General features: G+C 44.5%; 1 protein-coding gene across 1 annotated transcript in view; it reads left to right on the forward strand.

The window, feature by feature from the left end:
- The window catches only part of NAF1 (nuclear assembly factor 1 ribonucleoprotein), a 49,442-nt gene that overhangs the window by 18,971 nt on the left and 13,120 nt on the right, over positions 1–17,351 (forward strand). The window contains exons 5-6 of the mRNA XM_066573571.1: positions 1,611–1,693; positions 8,459–8,619. Of these exons, the coding sequence (XP_066429668.1) occupies positions 1,611–1,693; positions 8,459–8,619 (244 nt within the window). The remainder of the gene's footprint in view (positions 1–1,610; positions 1,694–8,458; positions 8,620–17,351) is intronic.

The raw sequence follows: 17,351 nt of genomic DNA on the forward strand, positions 1-17,351 counted from the left end.
AACGATTCTCTGACTAAATGGGCTGCATGAGCGCGACAGGCTGGGAATGAGTTAGCGATGACGCCACTCAGACGAGAATCATGTAGAAGGAGCATTAGGGAGGGCCTTTAGTAGTAATGGCTTATCTCCTCCCTACGAGGATGTATGAGATGTGTCCTTGGTGGGCAAAGGGTTGTTAATGGTTTTTACGCTGGGCACTTGTTGCAGTTGGTAATGCATGGATTGCAGTGAGTTGATCTGTAAGTGGCCTTGATAAGGTATCGCTTGCACTCTGTAGAGGGAATGTAGACTCTCATAACAAGTTGTTATTGCACTTCTCATTCAGAGGAACACCCCGGTATGTTCCTGTTCGTTGAGTGCTAAGGTGTGTGTTCTCTGTAACTCTAGATATTATTGCTTCTTCTGAACAGATTCCTTAAAAAAATATATACATTTTTTATTTTTTTTGAAAGACGGCAGCAGTTTAACCCCCCACAGTTGTTTCTTAGCAACAGTGCGCTGGGAAAATGAGCCTTCCTGAGTGAACTTTCCTGCCTCTGTTTAGATATCTGATTTGTTTTTAACGCTTGTTGCTTGATGGAGCTTGTAAACGCCATCTGACAGGAACCATGCGTCCCCTGCCTTACTTTTTTTTTGTTCACCCCATAATTACTCATTTAGCAGATTCTTAAAATAATAGATGGACACAGAGCTGAAGTGGTTTAGCAAGCTTTTACATAAAAGCCTTCTAAATTTATCCGTACTTCAGAGCTTCAAGTATTAATTATAGATTGCAATAATGACTTGGAACAGGGCGATGTAAGTACTGCATGTTGGCTTATTTGTGCTGATGGCTTCCGTTAGTACATCGCAGCTTCTTAATTGGTAGCACCTTGCAAAGCATGGAATGCTGCCTTGCATTAGCGAAGTTCCATAAGTTACATTCAGACAGCTGTAATATGGCTCTCTGCAGGAGTGAGGATTTAGTGCCATTAACCAGATCAGAGAGGCTTTTTGCGTGTCTGTACATGGCTCTGTATCTGCAGCTGCTGTACAACTCCATGTCGAATATATAGGTGTGCTGTGGGGACAGTCTACTAACTGATTTGAGCAACTCCTTCCTATCTCTATTAGGCCTCATGCCCACGGCCGGGTCGGATTCCGACTGTGAAATCTCGCAGTGGAATCTGACCCTGTGTCCTTGCACTGACCCCCGTGTACCTGTCAGTTATCTTCTCTCTCTCTGCTCTGCGGATGTGCCAGCTGCCGCGCATGCAGAGAGTCATGCCGGCAATCGCAGTTGACTTCCACTCGTGGACAGGGAAAAGCGTTTTCCTTGCATGTCCTATGGGAAGTATTTGCTGCGGGATTCGGAGGCGGACACTCGCTCCAGATCCCGCAGTGCAAATAACGGCTGTGGGCATTGGGCCTTAAACAGAAAAGACTGATGTAAAACTTTGTGTCTCACCCTAGAGGTCTATTGGTGGTTGAAATCGGTGGACAGCCATGTAATACACAAGTGAGCAGATTAACTAGCCACCTGAAGACTTCTTCATGAAATGCATTTTTCATGGTTAAAACCTCTTTTAAACCTGACTGTTTTAGAATAAATGATTTGCTTTCTTTTTCAGTAATTATTGAGTCATTTCGTGACACTCTTCCTTTAAATGAAGATACTATTGTTTTTAAAGAGGATCGGAGTGCTGTTGGCAAGGTGAGGATTTTAGAAATGATTAAATCTGATTTGTAAAAGACCAAGGAGGTCTTGTTTCTATTGACATAACTTTATTCTGTGCGTCAGTACAAGTACTGTGATACCAAATTTATGCAGTTTTATTTTGTTGTTTTTTTTTGCCGTACTACTATTAAAATATACAATATGTTCAGGGGAAAAAAATTCTGCCACAATCTTCTGACAGCCATAAGCTTTTTCTATTTATGTTTCCATCGACATAGTTGTGTGAGGGCTCACTTTTTTTGCAGGACATACTATAATTTCTATTGGTACCATTTTCGAGCACCTATGGGTTTTTGATTGCTTTTTATTACATTTTTTTCCTTAGAGATCGGGTGACCACAAAAGTGCAATTCTGGCAGTTTTTGTTTTATTTTTATTTATTTCTGATGACATTCACAGTGCGGAGTAAATAATGCGTAAGGCCACCTGCACACGGGCGGAAATCCCGCGGCGGGATTTCCGCCACTGAAAGTTTGCATAGGAGTGCATTACAATACGCACTCCTATGCAGACGGCCGCGGTTTGGCCGCACGAAATCTCGCGCGGCAAACAAACCGCGGCATGTCCTATTTTTGTGCGGGGCTCACACTCACCCGGCCGCCGGCTCCGGTCTGCGCATGCGCCGGCTGCGCGGCAGCCTGCACATGAAAGAGCCGGGGCCGCCAGGCGCGGGTGAGTACGCGCTCGTCTCTGCAGGCTCTCGGGTCGGGTCCCGCGCGCGAGAATTCTCGCTGCCGGATCCGACCCGCTCGTCTGCAGGCGGCCTTACTTTGATAGATCAGACTTTCATTTACAGATCAATACCAAATATGTGTTTTATAGTTGGGGGGAAAAAAAACCATTTAATAAAAAAACTCCAAATATGGCAAAAGGTGTGTTTTTGTTTGTTAGTTTTTGATCCCATAGGGGACATGAACTTGTGATGGTTTGAATGCTACTGCAGCATGATGTAATACCATAGTATTACATTATACTGCGTTCGGACAGGCATTCTAGCAAGCCACGCCACAAGCATGGCTTGTTAAGCAGTCTGCAATGGCAGCCCTGGAGGCTTTCAGAAACCCCTCTGCTATGGTAACGGCACAGCACCCTGTGATCTCATCGCAGGGGGCTATCCAGAACCCCCATACATCAATCCTTTAAATGGCTCTGTCAGAATTGACTGCAGCATTTAAAGAGTTAATAGCTCCGATCAGCGGTGGTGACGATCGGATGCTGATTTTATTTTATTTTTTTGCATTTTTAGTCACATTAACATAGTGATTGGTCCTGCTTATAATTCAATGGGCTTCTTAAGCAAACTGATCATTTAAGCTCCGTCATATCCATCATGTAAAAAGGGAACCATTCACGAGGGTGAAGAGTTTGACACAATATATAAAGTTTTACTTGAGGTGAATGTTGAATTGCAATCCACTAGCTCCAGCCTCGAGTTTAAATAACACCCTACATGGAATTCTTGTCCCAAACAAGGCAGAACATTAATCATGTAAAGCGTCCTGACATTACATATTACACGGGCATGTGGTTTTTTTGTTTTTTTTAAATGATTGCTTGACTTAGTGAAAACAATGTATTTTCCATCTAACATGTGCGTGTTTACTTTACTTTAAGTGCGGCAGACAAAGTAATAAAGTAGTATTTATTATAGGCTAGTAGGTAACACTTGTACATCGTAGTGTGGTGACTAACTTATTTACTTTAGTGAAGAGCCCACAGACTTGCAGCAGATTTTAAATTGCTGTCCTCTTGAGTTTCTAGAAACGTACATGCTATTGCAAGGAAAGGAACATAGGCTCTGTGAAGTAGTAAACGGTGGATCCTTGTTCTGATGAGGATCTTCGTTTTAATAATAAACCTGCTTGTTTGTGACACATCTAGTTTTTTTCATTTTGAATGTTTGTGTATTGTGTGATCTCTTGTCTCCGCCTGCTGAGAAGTGTCCATTCTAGCATTCGGTGGAGATCCTTGCTTACATACTACTACTAATGACCTCTTATCACATGTCCAAGTCAGTCATAGGCAGAAAACATAAAGATGAGGAAGTGAAAGAAGCTCCTGCGCTACTATGTGTTTGACCAACAAACTGTTAATAAATTGACTTCTCAGAGGAGACCTGAAGTCCGCCAGGTTTCCTCTAAATCCAGGTTCATGTATCAGTCACAAATGGATGGGAAGAATGGCTTCTGACAATTTATTCCATAAGACAGTATTAAACACAGGTAAAAAGACAGACAAAAAAACCAAATGGCTAGGCAATGCGTTTCAAAGGTCACAGTTAAAGGTGACTGTTCTCAGTAAGAGAGGCCAGGTAATATTGTAGATATGATACCTTTTTAATAGCTAACAAAAGAACATGATGTTACAGCAAGCTTTCGGGTTCCTCTAAAGACCCTTCATCAGGCTGTGGAAACAGGTTTGGATGGGACACAGATATAGCATACAAATGCAGAGTGGAGGTGGGACACCTTTCTTGATCTAAATAAGTGTTCACGCAGAAATTTGAGGCTTAAAATAACACCAGACAATCTGACAGAGATAAATACTTAATCAGTCCACTGAGATGAGGAATGTGACAGTTTTATGATGTCTGTTATCTCTACTTTACAAGCTGCATATAGGAGATGGAAACAATACCTCTGCAGCACCATCTATTGGATGGCAACATTCTTGCAATCAAAAATCCTGATTTTTTTTTTCATGGAGAAAAAAAAAATAAAAAAAAATAAACAATGATTGGAAAGAGGACAACAGTCTTGATCGCCTTTCATATTCTCCACTTATGCAAGAATCCCAGGCTAAGGTTCATTCCATTCTTGAGGGTATCCAACATGGCCATAAACTTATACTCCCAAATTCCTCTGACGCTGTGATTTGAAGTTGCTCTTCAGTATGATAACTTTCAACTGCTCTATGCTATGTCTATGACAAAGTGCCATAATTGGCAGACAGCACTTACCAATCAAAAGTTACCACCTGGACAAATAATATCATTGATCATTAACCCTACTGGAACAGATAGATAATTTTTCAAAATGGCAAAAGGACGCTGCTGGCCACCATTCAAGGGTTGGTGTGGCGGTTTCCGGAAGAAAATAGCCACCGCTGAGTGATAACCGATGGCCGGCTGGAAGAAAATGGCTGCTGACATCCAGTTCATCCAAGTAGAGCCAGCAGTCACGTGCACGAGAGTGTCACAGCGAAAGCGTATGCGGCAGTCTTGCGCTACGGCATAATAAATTACCGTATAGGACCGGAAGAAGATGTTGGGACCACACTGCTAAGGAGAATTGCAATAAATATGGACTGTTCAGCTAAGAATGAGCAGGGGTATAAATGAGTAAAATACAAGTCATACGGAGTCTTTCCACATAAAACTTTTATATATAAATCTTCTCCGCTCCTCCTGCTTTATAAGATGATGCCTGCAGTTTGCACAGTATGTTCATGCTGGCAGACTTAAAATTGCCTGTTCTTTGGAAAATAAAGGATATAATTTTAACTTGACAGCTGCACTTTAAAAAAAAAAAAAATTAGAAATATTTTTTTTTTCTGAGATTAAAAAACATTCTAGCGCACAAATATAAATGATCAAGCATTGCTAGATATTCGTTTTTAACCTCTCCTTTGGCAGCACTCGTGTCTGCCATCTCATGGCGTTACATTTTCCATACTTTTCTGCTTATGTCAGTTGTTTGTTAAATGGTCCTAATACAGAGAATTCCAAAAATTGGATAATGGTAGCAATTTAAAAATATCCTCCCTGTCTTATCAGTCCCCCTGTAACAAAAGTTAGTTCTGAGATAAAAGCTGGGTCATATTGACTATTGCTGTTAAAGGGAGCCTCATCGCCAGCCTGAGACTGTCCCTAATAAATGCATGTAGACATGGCTACACAGTGTATGTTTGCTGAATGGTCTGATGGGCTGGCCCGGACTGCCTCTGCTGTGCTTCCAATCCCCAGCTGTCCCCTCTGTGATTGATTGGGTGATGTGGAAGGCGTCTCCTACATTCTGCAGAGTCCCTTCTACATCTCGCGCACACTCAACCACGGACCTGCATACGTGAAGGAGTCAGTTGAGTCTGCCCATAATAGGGCTGGATGATGTGTGCATGTAGAAAGGTCTGTGACTGATATAGGAGATGAGGATAGCCAGACATTGGAAGGCACTGCTTGTAGCAGAGACTTTCCAGTGATTTTAGTGGTCTTTACATGCCATTGGTGTCACCAGTTCCAAGTTGGTTGCCTTTTGAAAATTTCGTGATCATTTAAACAACTTGTGCTTATGATTGCCAGTGTCGTCAAACAGCCAGCACCCGCAGACCCGCTTCATACCCAGCTTGCACCTCTGTGATGTAGGTGGATGGATGATACAAAAATATAATATTTTTTTTAAATCTTTTCTTAAGGGGGATGCCTTTTTGGTTTTGAAGCTTAGTTGACTGTGCTTTTCCTTAAAGGGGTTGTCCCGCGCCGAAACGTTTTTTTTTTTTTTTTAACCCCCCCCGTTCGGCGCGAGACAACCCCGATGCAGGGGTTAAAAAAACAAACTGCTCAGCGCTTACCTGCATCCCGGCGGTCCGGCGTCTTCATACTTACCTGCTGAAGATGGCTGCCGGGGTCTGCTCCCTCCGTGGACCGCAGCTCTTCTGTGCGGTCCATTGCCGATTCCAGCCTCCTGATTGGCTGGAATCGGCACGTGACGGGGCGGAGCTACACGGAGCCGGCATTCTGCACGAGCGGCTCCATTGAAGAGAGCAGAAGACCCGGACTGCGCAAGCGCGGCTAATTTGGCCATCGGAGGGCGAAAATTAGTCGGCTCCATGGGAACGAGGACGCTAGCAACGGAGCAGGTAAGTAAAAAACTTTTTATAACTTCTGTATGGCTCATAATTAATGCACAATGTACATTACAAAGTGCATTAATATGGCCATACAGAAGTGTATAGACCCACTTGCTGCCGCGGGACAACCCCTTTAATGTTTACTAAATGGCATACATTTTATACATAGAAGCCTAGGGGTGATGTATACAACGGTTTGTTTTACATTCTACGCTTGTCTGGTGATGTCACCAGCGTCTGAGTTTGCAGACTAATTATGTGAACTCTCACCACCCAACCGCAGATATCAGAACTTATTAATTGGGCAAACACTAGCTCTGCTTTTTTATTTTATTTATTTATTTTTTTTTTATAATGCAAAGATTTTCGAAGGATGGTAACAGGACTGTTTCTGTTGTAGCAAAATGTATTCCTTTTATTCTTCATAGTAAGCTTTCCCTTAAAATCGCCACTTGCTTAGAGTACATAATAAGCCAAAGGTGCCTTATTATGGAACAATTATTCAAAAAATCACTGGAATGTTCGAATTTAGCGATTACTTATTCTGCGTTAACGTAGCCAACGATGGAACGTGGAAAGCTAATTCGTTCACTTATTGTTCATCATTCATTTCATGTAAGCATGAATATAATCATTGGCTCGTTCGCTAATCGTTCAATCTAAATACCGATCATTCTGTCCTCATGGTTACAGTGATTTGTGAATTATTGAATAATTTAGCAAGCAATCAATTTATTTAACCTGTAAAAACAGTCTGCATGAGCAAACTGACATTGTTCGCTAGGGAAATAAATTTTGTAAAAGCCTAAAGGCCCATTTACACGTATTATCACTCAAAATTCATTTAAATCGCAGAAAGGGATGATTGTTACATGTAAACGCGGGCATCATGCACTTTTCGTTTGAATGATAATTTTAAAGTGAACTTAACTCTTTCCAATCCACTATCTGATGTCTAAAGACCTGCTCATTGAAGGCTGTACAGTTCCGATGTCGGAAGACGTCCGGCAGGATATTCGTACTGTTGATTACTGGCCGCTCTGTTGTCGGGGGCCTCTCTGTTGTCACATATCGCAGTACTGGCTCTAGCCAGCAGATGGCACATTGTATAATGGCAGAAAAAGAAAGCCCTCTAGGAAAGCCTGAATCCAAAATTGGATTGCAAAGGGTTAAAATCCATTGTTTAGCTATTTAGAGGTAAAGCAAACACCTTTTATCTCTCAGTAGACTGCAGGCTGTTATCTCCACTGCAGATGGTGGATAACATAATCTTCAGATGGGAGCAGAACAATGCAGCTGTGTGCACAGCTGGGCGTGTGATTAATCGCACTCTGGGCTCTGCAAACAGCTCATGGAGGCCCTTTTACATGCAAATGAAGATGCTAAATTGTGAATGGCAATTAACACTTTATGCAAATGGAAAAATCTTTTCGTGGTTTGAAAGATTATTTTTGCATGTAAATGGGCCTTTACAGTTGACATCTGTCACAGTGCAATGCCTCACAGCAGGGGGGAGTAAGACTGCTTTCACGTCTGTTTTCCTGCTCTGTTATGGGAGTAAGAAAGGGTAATCCCCTGGCCAAACAGATCTGTCTTATGATTGAAACGAACAGCGCCAAATGGACTCCATTGACTATAATAGGATCCCTTCAGTTTTACCGGACCTAAAAATTCGGTATGCAGGACTCTTCTTTCGAAATTTTGTGCCAGATCTGTGATTGACTCTTTGAATAGAGGTTCCAGTGCAGATGCTTATAGACGGAGCAGCAGAGAAAGGGATTTATTCATGTAAGCAAATAAAATGCTGTTCAGAAAAACAAAACCCTGTTTCTATTGCCGCCTATAGGTGGCTATTAGAGCAACCCATTAACAATTATATATTTATTTTTCCCACAGATATTTGAGATATTTGGACCTGTGCCACACCCTTTTTATGTGGTTCGCTTTAATTCTAAAGAACATATTGAATCCAGTGGAATCAAGATGAAAGATGCCGTGTGTTTTGCCCCTTCTGTTGATGACTTTACACAGTATATAATACCAGATGCATTGAAAAGGTATGTAATCCTTTGAGTGATGGAGCATAGGGTTGTGCCTGCATATATGCCAGATTCCTTTTTTTTTCTAATAGGAAAACCCTTTTTAACTTAAGGGCACTGCCTGTTTTGGTACGTAATGGCACTGTAATTGTTTTGAATTTTTCATATGTGCATTTCATTTAAAAACCTGTAAACTTCTTCTTATTTTTTAGTTGACCTAGCCATGTAAGCGCTTGTTTTTTATAACCTAATTTTACTACACTGTGAGCGCTGTAAATATAAATTGAAGAAAAAAAAAGTGAAATAGTTGCTTTTTCCACCGCTTTGCAGAAACAAAAATCTGTATTCAATACATTATATTTTCCCAAAATTGTTTCCTATAAAAACTAAAACTCGTTCTGCAAAATTAGGTTTCATTCAGCTACTTTGATGAAAAAATAAGTTATGACTGTTGGAGTACAATAGGGGAACTATTTACTGGCTCTGGAGGCTAAAATGAGTTATGTTACTAAGAGGTTAAAATGCATTTAAAGTGATTGAATTTTGCACAAAATATATTTACATGAGACATTACATTCAAAATCTACAATAAGAATGTGACTTTTTTTTTTCTGGAAGTTTTTCCAGACAGTTGCTCCGAAGGTTAAAATTTTTGAAAAGTATAGGATAAATCGTGTGCACGTGTGTGTAAAATACAATATTTGTATTGTGACTGCATCCAAAGACCCATAACGCCTATATTTTTTTTTCACCGACGGAGTTGTGTGAGGGCTTGTTTAATTATTAGACAACTTGTAGTTTATATTGAAGTCATTTTTGGGGTGCATATATAACTGACCACTTTGATAACCATGAATAGTTTGGTGTTTTGGTTTTTTTTTTTTGTTTCCTCTCCATTGACGTAGCACAGCAGCCGTTCAGTACTGAACAGCCGCTATTTTCACTGAATGATCAGCTCATCGTCCATCGTTTATGTTGCATAAACGAACGATCGTTCAGTGTAGCCGCCCTGCCTTCCTACTGGCCACTCTGTGAGCAAGCCAGCACAACTAGCTCCTGTGCAGGAGCACGGGAGTGAAGACACACAGGGACAAGCGTCAGGAATCATTTGCCCGACAGTCGTCCCATCTAAATGGCCCTTAATAGGTAAGGTTGGTTTCTTCTAGGGGAGAGAACTTTTTTTTTTTTTTGTTAACTGATGTACCTTTTTATAATTTTTCAGTGGACAATTTTATCCTTCTTGACTTGATTGTAATTGTCTAATTAGCGGTTTCCTGTGTGTTTTTAACAGAATTTGCTGCAGTTTAATTTGACGTTTTATTTCCATGTAGTTATAAAAGCTGTGATTAGAATACGTTAGATAATCTTCCATTTAAGACCCTGAACATGGTACACAGTTTTTGTAGATGATACTAATCCATAGTCAGATTTCAAGTACACGGCGTGTTTACAGGTTACTGTGATAATGTACATTGTATAATGCTGCCTGCACACAGGCAAATTTTACATTGCAGAATCCCCCAAGTTCTGTAACAAATGCCATCCCTAGCATGCTATGGAAAAGCGCTTTTTGCTGCACGAGAGCGAAAATCAATTGTGATTTTTCTGCCCGCAGAGGAAAAATCGCAGCATGCTCTATTTTATTGCGGTGTCCGCATGGACTGTTTTCAATGAAGTCCATTGAAGCTGTCCGACCTGCGGCCCTACCACAATTAACATTGCATAAAGGTCGCATTACCCGCATCATCGCCTAGCGACAGCACGGGCGATCCGTCCAGACCATCAGCAGTACAGATAAAGAAGAAAGACAGGTACGCGGGGTCACTGGCCGGGCACAGAGTCTGATTCCAGTGCGGGATCCCGCATCTATAACCCGACCCGTTCGCATGCAGCCGGCCAAAGTTGTCTGGATTTATTTAGACAGACTATTATAAGGGTACAGCTGAACTATGCAGGTTTAGTGCAGATTTACCATTTGGAAAGCCTGCAGCATTAACATTGGCTCAGCAGTGTGGCTGAAGCTTGCCTAAATCTCATCCACTTTGTTTCTAATCTGTCTCAAATCCAGAGATCGACAAGCGATGCGTGTTTTAAATCCGCAGGACCTCCCTTTATGTTGTGAATTCAACCCATTGTGATGCATTAGCCGGGTTGGCTAAAAACTCATAGGCAATCCCATGCACATTAGCAAAATGCTAGATTCTTCATTAGCTTCTTGAGCATATTGGCTATTTGCGGGCAAGTGAAAGTGAACTCGGAGATAATTGTTTGGAATCTGCGTTTCTCTTTTCACCTATCCACGTTAAACTGCAGTAGTTCCAGGGATTTCTAAACCTGCTGTGTCTGCTCTATGCAGAGTTTTTGGGCTTAGTGACCATATTGCAAACTGCAAGATTTTAGGATTTTTTTTAAATTTTCTATATCACAATCTATATTTAAAAATGCTGTTGTATTCCCTCTCAAGCCCTACCCCGAAAATAAGCCGTAGCTGAAGAAAAAGATAAAGAATACATCACCTAGAAGCGCTGTCCGTGGTTCCGCTGCAGCTTCTCCCTGGGTCCCGGGCACTGGTAGTCGTCTTCTCTTCTGGCCGGGGATTAAAAAATCCCCGCCTCCTGGAAGCGCTGGCTGTGATTGGCTAGCACTTAGCCAATCACAGCCTGCACTTGAATGTTTGTGATTGGTTCATCGAGCGATAGCTGTGATTGGCTAAGCGTCAGCCAATCACAGCCAATGCTTCCAGGAGACGGGGATTTTTAAATCTTCGGCCAGAAGATGAAGAGAAACGGTGCCTGGACCCATCGAGAAGACTTGGCCGGGCTGACAGAGCTTCTAAGGTGGTGTAGCTGTTTTCTTTATTTTTTTTTCCCTGCAGCTAGAGCTTGGATTATAGCTTTCACAGTATGATTTCCTACTGTCAAAGTTGCACCGCACGAAAATCACATTTTCATGCGATGCAACAAAGAGGAAGGCTCCATAGGGAAACATGGGCTACAAAACCTCACGATTCGCTGGCATATCGCTAGACCTGCAAGGTTTTTGTGTCGGGATGTTGCATGCTACAAAACATTGCACGTGTCAAGTAACCCATAGGAAAGCATGGGCTCCACATACATACGGTTTGAAGCAGCGTGACTTGGTCGCCCGTGTGAATGAGGCCTTATCCACATGCTGTAGTTTTTTTTTCTGCATGAATCCACAGCATGAATTGCAACAGGGGTGAAATCTGCAGCAAAATTCACATTACACATTTGGTCTCGCTGTGCTATGTGGTTTATGTAACTCCAATTGACTATGGGAGTTACAAAAATAGCCCAGCGGCACTTGGCTCTTTCCATCCTTCTACATAATGAAAAGTTAATTTTTCTTCCTAGTTTTTAGATGTCTAGTTACTGTCTGCCCTAGGGAAAAGTATTTCACCTGTGGTGTGTGTTTGTATGTGTATATAACTTGACATACTTCTGGTGTCTTTCTTGCAAAGCAAACAAAGTGCATTTTAGAATTTTCTGTGGTCCATTCTAAAATAATGTTCAAATTTAGTAATTTTTTTGTTTGTTAGTAAATTAGCCTCGAGTTTTAATTTATTCGTTGACTGCACCTGGAACTGGTGGAAATGACTTTCGCCTAGTTGTCTTTAAAATCATTGCGCAGAATATTGTGTACAGAACACTTCTTTTTTTTTTTTTTTTTTCTTCTCCTCTCCGGAGATCCAGGAAATAAAGAGAAAAGCAGCACTCATATAAATCAAGAGCCACTGCTATGTGAAACACTAAATTGCCTTTTCGTATTTCCATTTTATACTTGCTCTTGCCTGTGCCATATAAGAGCCTTGAAAACATTCCTGGCAATGTTCACACAGCAGATGCCAAGTAAAAGACGAATGCTCTAGTCTATTACAACCTCGCTTCAGTTAGCACGCAGTTGACTTGGGTAGCTTATTGATTCCATTTTTTGAACTATAGTCCAAACTATATAATCTGTACCTTTTTAAAGATTTTCATCGTCTGAAGCAATTTTCATTGCTCTTTCCAATTGTTTTGCTGACCAGTTCAGTTTGTGTAACCTTCTTACATATATGAAGTACGCAACAGTATTTCTCCGGTAACATCTGGTCAAAAACCTCTCTTTCCCCATGACATCATGACAGCATACGCTGGAGGTTGCTCACCTGCTGACCTGAAGGGACAGGAAGAGGCAGAGTATAAAAAGAACCTCCCCTCCACCAACACCAGTGTTTTTCCTGTCCCTTCAGGACAGCAACGGCAGAGCTCTAGCGACGCTGTCCCATGCCGGAGGAGGACTTACCGGCGAAGCGGCGGCGTTTTTCTTCGGGCAGCCCCGGCAACCCCAGTGGGAAGGACCCCATCTGGGCGCTTTCCGGGGACTGCGTGGGCCGGGGTCCAAGTACGGGCTGCCGGCACCACTGCGGCCGTCATTTCAGGCGGCGGCCGCCATCTTCGGGTCCAGGGCCGACAGGAGCGCTCCAGGGGGCGTGGTCTCGGCGGAATACAGCACGGTGACATCAGACGCTCCACAAAGGGGGTGTGGTCTGCGAAGGGGGCGTGGCCTGGCGCGGCCGGCGCCGAATTTAAAAATCTGCTGCCCCTGCATCAGCTGGTGGTGTTTCTCCACGCTAAGGAACGATCCTAAGTACAGGAAGCGTTCCTGCAAGACGCAAGATGTCGGCCAGAGAGGACCCAGAGACCCTCCAAACTGTAAGTGGTCCGGTGGACCAACCTACACCTGCACTACATACACTTCCCGACTAACAGAGTTTCCCTTGTCTTACAGGACAGGGATACTCAAAAACCGAGGGAGGCTAGACGAAGGAGTAAAAAATGTCCAGTATGTCTAACCAAACTCGACGACTCCTGCACAAAAACGTTATGTGCTACCTGTTCCGCAAAAGTTATGCAGGAGGAAAAAACTTCCCTTATGGCTGAAATTCGGTCAGTCGTCCGGGAAGAAGTGCAGTCCTCCCTCTCGGACCTCCAACCTGGGCCTTCCGGGGTTGCACGCAGGTCGGTTCCGGCGGTGTCTGAGTCCGACTCCGACATAGCGGAAAATATGGATTTTGACGGGGAAGTGACGCAGGAGGACAAAAAATATCTTTTCTCTACCTCAGACATGGATCAACTGCTAAAAGCTGTACGCAGAACCATGCAGGTGGAGGAAGACGTGCAGCAACCCCGCACAGTCCAGGAGGATATGTTCGCGGGGTTACTCCCGCAACGGAAATCTTCATTCCCCGTAAACGCCACGCTCAAGCAGCTGATTCTAAATGAGTGGGAGAGCGTGGATCAGGCTCCGCTAATCCCTAGGGAATTCAAAGAACGCCTGCTATTTCCGGGAGATGAGATGTCCTTTTTGGACGAGATACCAAAAGTCGATGCGGCAATTGCCATGGTATCCAGAAAGTCCGGGTTACCCTTTGAGGATACGTCCCACTTAAAGGACCCGTTGGACCATAAGGTGGACACAACCATGCGTAAAGCCTGGTCTACCTCCGGTCTGATCATAAAATCCAACATCACGGCCACTTCCGTGGCTCGTTCCATGGCAATCTGGTTGGACCAATTCGCAGCCCTAGTCGACCAAAAAGCCCCTAGGGAGGAGTTCGCAAGTGGCATCCCTCTGCTACGGATGGCAACAGGGTTTCTGGCGGATGCTTCAATGGAAACAGTCCGCTTCGGAGCCCGCATGGCAGCACTATCGAACACCGCCAGAAGGGCAGTGTGGGTAAAAGAGTGGTCGGGGGACTCAGCTTCCAAAAATAGGCTATGTACCCTACCGTTCCGGGGCGGGCGCATATTTGGACCAGACCTGGATCGTCTGCTGGAGAAAGCAGCTGGCAAGAGTCACGGACTGCCGGCCACCAGACCACCCAAGAGACCCTTCACTCCTCGCCCCTCGTCCACGTACGCCGGGAAGGGGAAGACCGGAAGATGGTCTTATCCGAAGGGCGGAAGGGGTAAGACTTTAACTTTTGTCCCTCAGCCCATACTTTCGGGCCCGGTAGGGGGTAGACTGGCTCGCTGTTCCAATAGCTGGCGTAGTATTACAACTAACGAGTGGGTACTGCACCTAGTGGCGGAGGGGTACAGGATCGAGCTACTATCTCGCCCCCCGGACAGATTTATGATAACCCCAACCCAGTCTCCAGGCCTAGAACAGGCTCTGTTGGAGGGCGTACGGAACCTGCAGGGTCTCGGCGCGGTTATCCCGGTCCCCAAGAAGGAACAGGGAAAAGGTTTCTATTCCCCCCTCTTTCTGGTTCCCAAACCAGATGGCTCCCACCGCACCATTATCAATCTCAAACAACTGAATAGATTTATTGAATATAGGAAATTCAAAATGGAAACCATTAGAACTGCAACTCCTCTAATTGCCAGGGATAACGTAATGGCTACAATAGACCTTAAGGATGCCTATTTTCACATCCCTATTTACGCCAACTCACAAAAGTTCCTGAGGTTTGAGCTGAGGGTGGAGGGGGAAATCTGCCACTTTCAGTTCGTCTGCCTCCCATTTGGAATCTCCTCGGCTCCGCGAATTTTTTCCAAGGTCGTGATAGAAATGGTGGCCTTCTTACGAAATCAGGGTGTCATGATCATCCCCTACTTGGACGACTTCCTATTGGTGGCAGATTCCCCGTCTACTCTGAGATCACACTTGGAGTCCACATTGCAATTATTTAAGGAGCTTGGCTGGATTATTAACGAGTCAAAATCCAACATGGAGCCAGAAACCAGGAAGAAATTCCTGGGTGTCATCCTGGATTCCAGCCTACAAAATTCGTCCCTTCCTCCCCTAAGAAAACATCTTATCATAGAGGAATGTTCCAACCTCTATAAAAAACATAGGGTAACGATAAGAGACGCAATGCGGATCCTGGGACTAATGACTTCGTGCATCGGCGTGGTCCCCTGGGCCCAGTTCCATAGTCGCGGACTCCAGTCACTAATTCTCCAGAATTGGGATAAGTTGCAGGCTTCACTTGATCAGACAATCCCTATTTCTGCGGATGCCAGAGCTTCACTCCGTTGGTGGGTGTCGTCGGACAACCTGTCTCAGGCATCCGATTGGAATTTGGACCCGGCACTAATAATCACGACCGATGCCAGCGCCAAAGGGTGGGGGGCCCACTTTGAAGGCTGTTATGTACAGGGGGCCTGGGACGTTCACGAGAAAGCTAGCTCATCGAACGTTAGGGAGCTTAAAGCGGTATGGAAATCCCTGCGTAGCCTGCAAACACAGTTAGTGGCGAAGCATGTGAGGATCTTCTCCGACAATATGACAACAGTATCACTCATTCGCCACCAGGGTACCACCAGGAATCCTCCACTACAACGACTGGCGGGGCGGATCCTTCAATGGGCGGAAGGCACAACAAAGTCCCTATCGGCCTTTCATATAAAAGGAGCCGAGAACTCAGCCGCGGACTTTTTAAGCAGAAGGAAAGTGGACCCAGGAGAGTGGGAACTCCATCCAGAGGTGTTCAGCCTTCTTGTGGAGAAGTGGGGGGTACCAGAAGTAGACCTCTTTGCGTCAAGCGCAAACACCAAATGCCGGCTTTTCTTTTCCAGAGGCGCAGAGAAACAGGCCTTGGGCACGGACGCTCTCTCTCACCCCTGGGACCTAGTGTATGCCTTTCCCCCTCTACCACTAATCCCGCTCCTGCTAAGGAAATTACTGCAGTCAACCCTAACAGTAATTTTTGTAGCACCATATTGGCCCAAAAGACCGTGGTTCCCCCTCCTGAGATCCCTGTCAGTGGGAGAGCCCTTCCACCTTCCAACAAGACCGGACCTACTGTCGCAGGGCCCTCTTCTTTACCCGGAAGTTCACAAGTTCAGGCTTACGGCCTGGAGCTTGAGCGGGTAAAGTTCCTAGGGAAGGGTCTTTCCCCTAATGTTATTTCCACCATTAGCGAGAGCCTTAAACCCTCGACACGCAAAATCTACTCCAAAGTCTGGAAAAAATTTTCGGAGTGGTTAGGCCAGGACATCCAGCAGCTGGACCAGCCAGACGTCCGTAAAATCTTAGATTTTCTCCAGGCGGGCCTGGATAAAGGTTTGAGTCCGAATACCCTCAAAGTCCAAATTGCGGCCTTGGGGGCTTTCTACGATCTCGCGCTAGCGGAGCACAGGTGGATTAGGAGATTTCTTAGAGGGGCGAACAGATTACATCCATTCACACGGCCCACGGCACCACCCTGGGATCTGACCATAGTCCTTCAGGCCTTCTGCGACCCCCCCCCCCCCCCCCCCCCCCATTCGAACCGATTACGGATCTATCCATCGCCTGGCTGACATACAAGGTAGCCCTGCTTGTGGCAGTTACGTCGGCCAGACGCGTGGGGGAAATCCAGGCCCTCTCACGAAGGGCCCCATATATGACTATCCACCCAGACAAAATAGTTTTTTCTTTAGACCCGTCCTTCCAGCCTAAAGTATTGTCAGATTTCCACAAGGGCCAACCAATAGTTATTCCAGCCTTTTGCCAAAATTTCAAAAATGGAAAAGAACAAAAGCTTCATAATATAGGCGTCAAAAGAGCGGTACTAGCGTACCTTGAGGCAACGGAAAGTTTCAGGAAGTCTGACAAACTTTTCGTTCAATTTCAGGGGCAGGCCAAAGGAAAGGCCGCTTCTAAAGATGCGATCGCCAGGTGGCTCAGGAGAGCCATCCAGGAGGCTTACAAGGCCACGGGCATCCCCCCTCCAGAAGGATTGAAGGCCCACTCAACGA

The sequence above is a fragment of the Eleutherodactylus coqui genome, chromosome 7 (genome assembly GCF_035609145.1).
Source record: "Eleutherodactylus coqui strain aEleCoq1 chromosome 7, aEleCoq1.hap1, whole genome shotgun sequence".
In the NCBI taxonomy this organism is placed as follows: domain Eukaryota; kingdom Metazoa; phylum Chordata; class Amphibia; order Anura; family Eleutherodactylidae; genus Eleutherodactylus; species Eleutherodactylus coqui.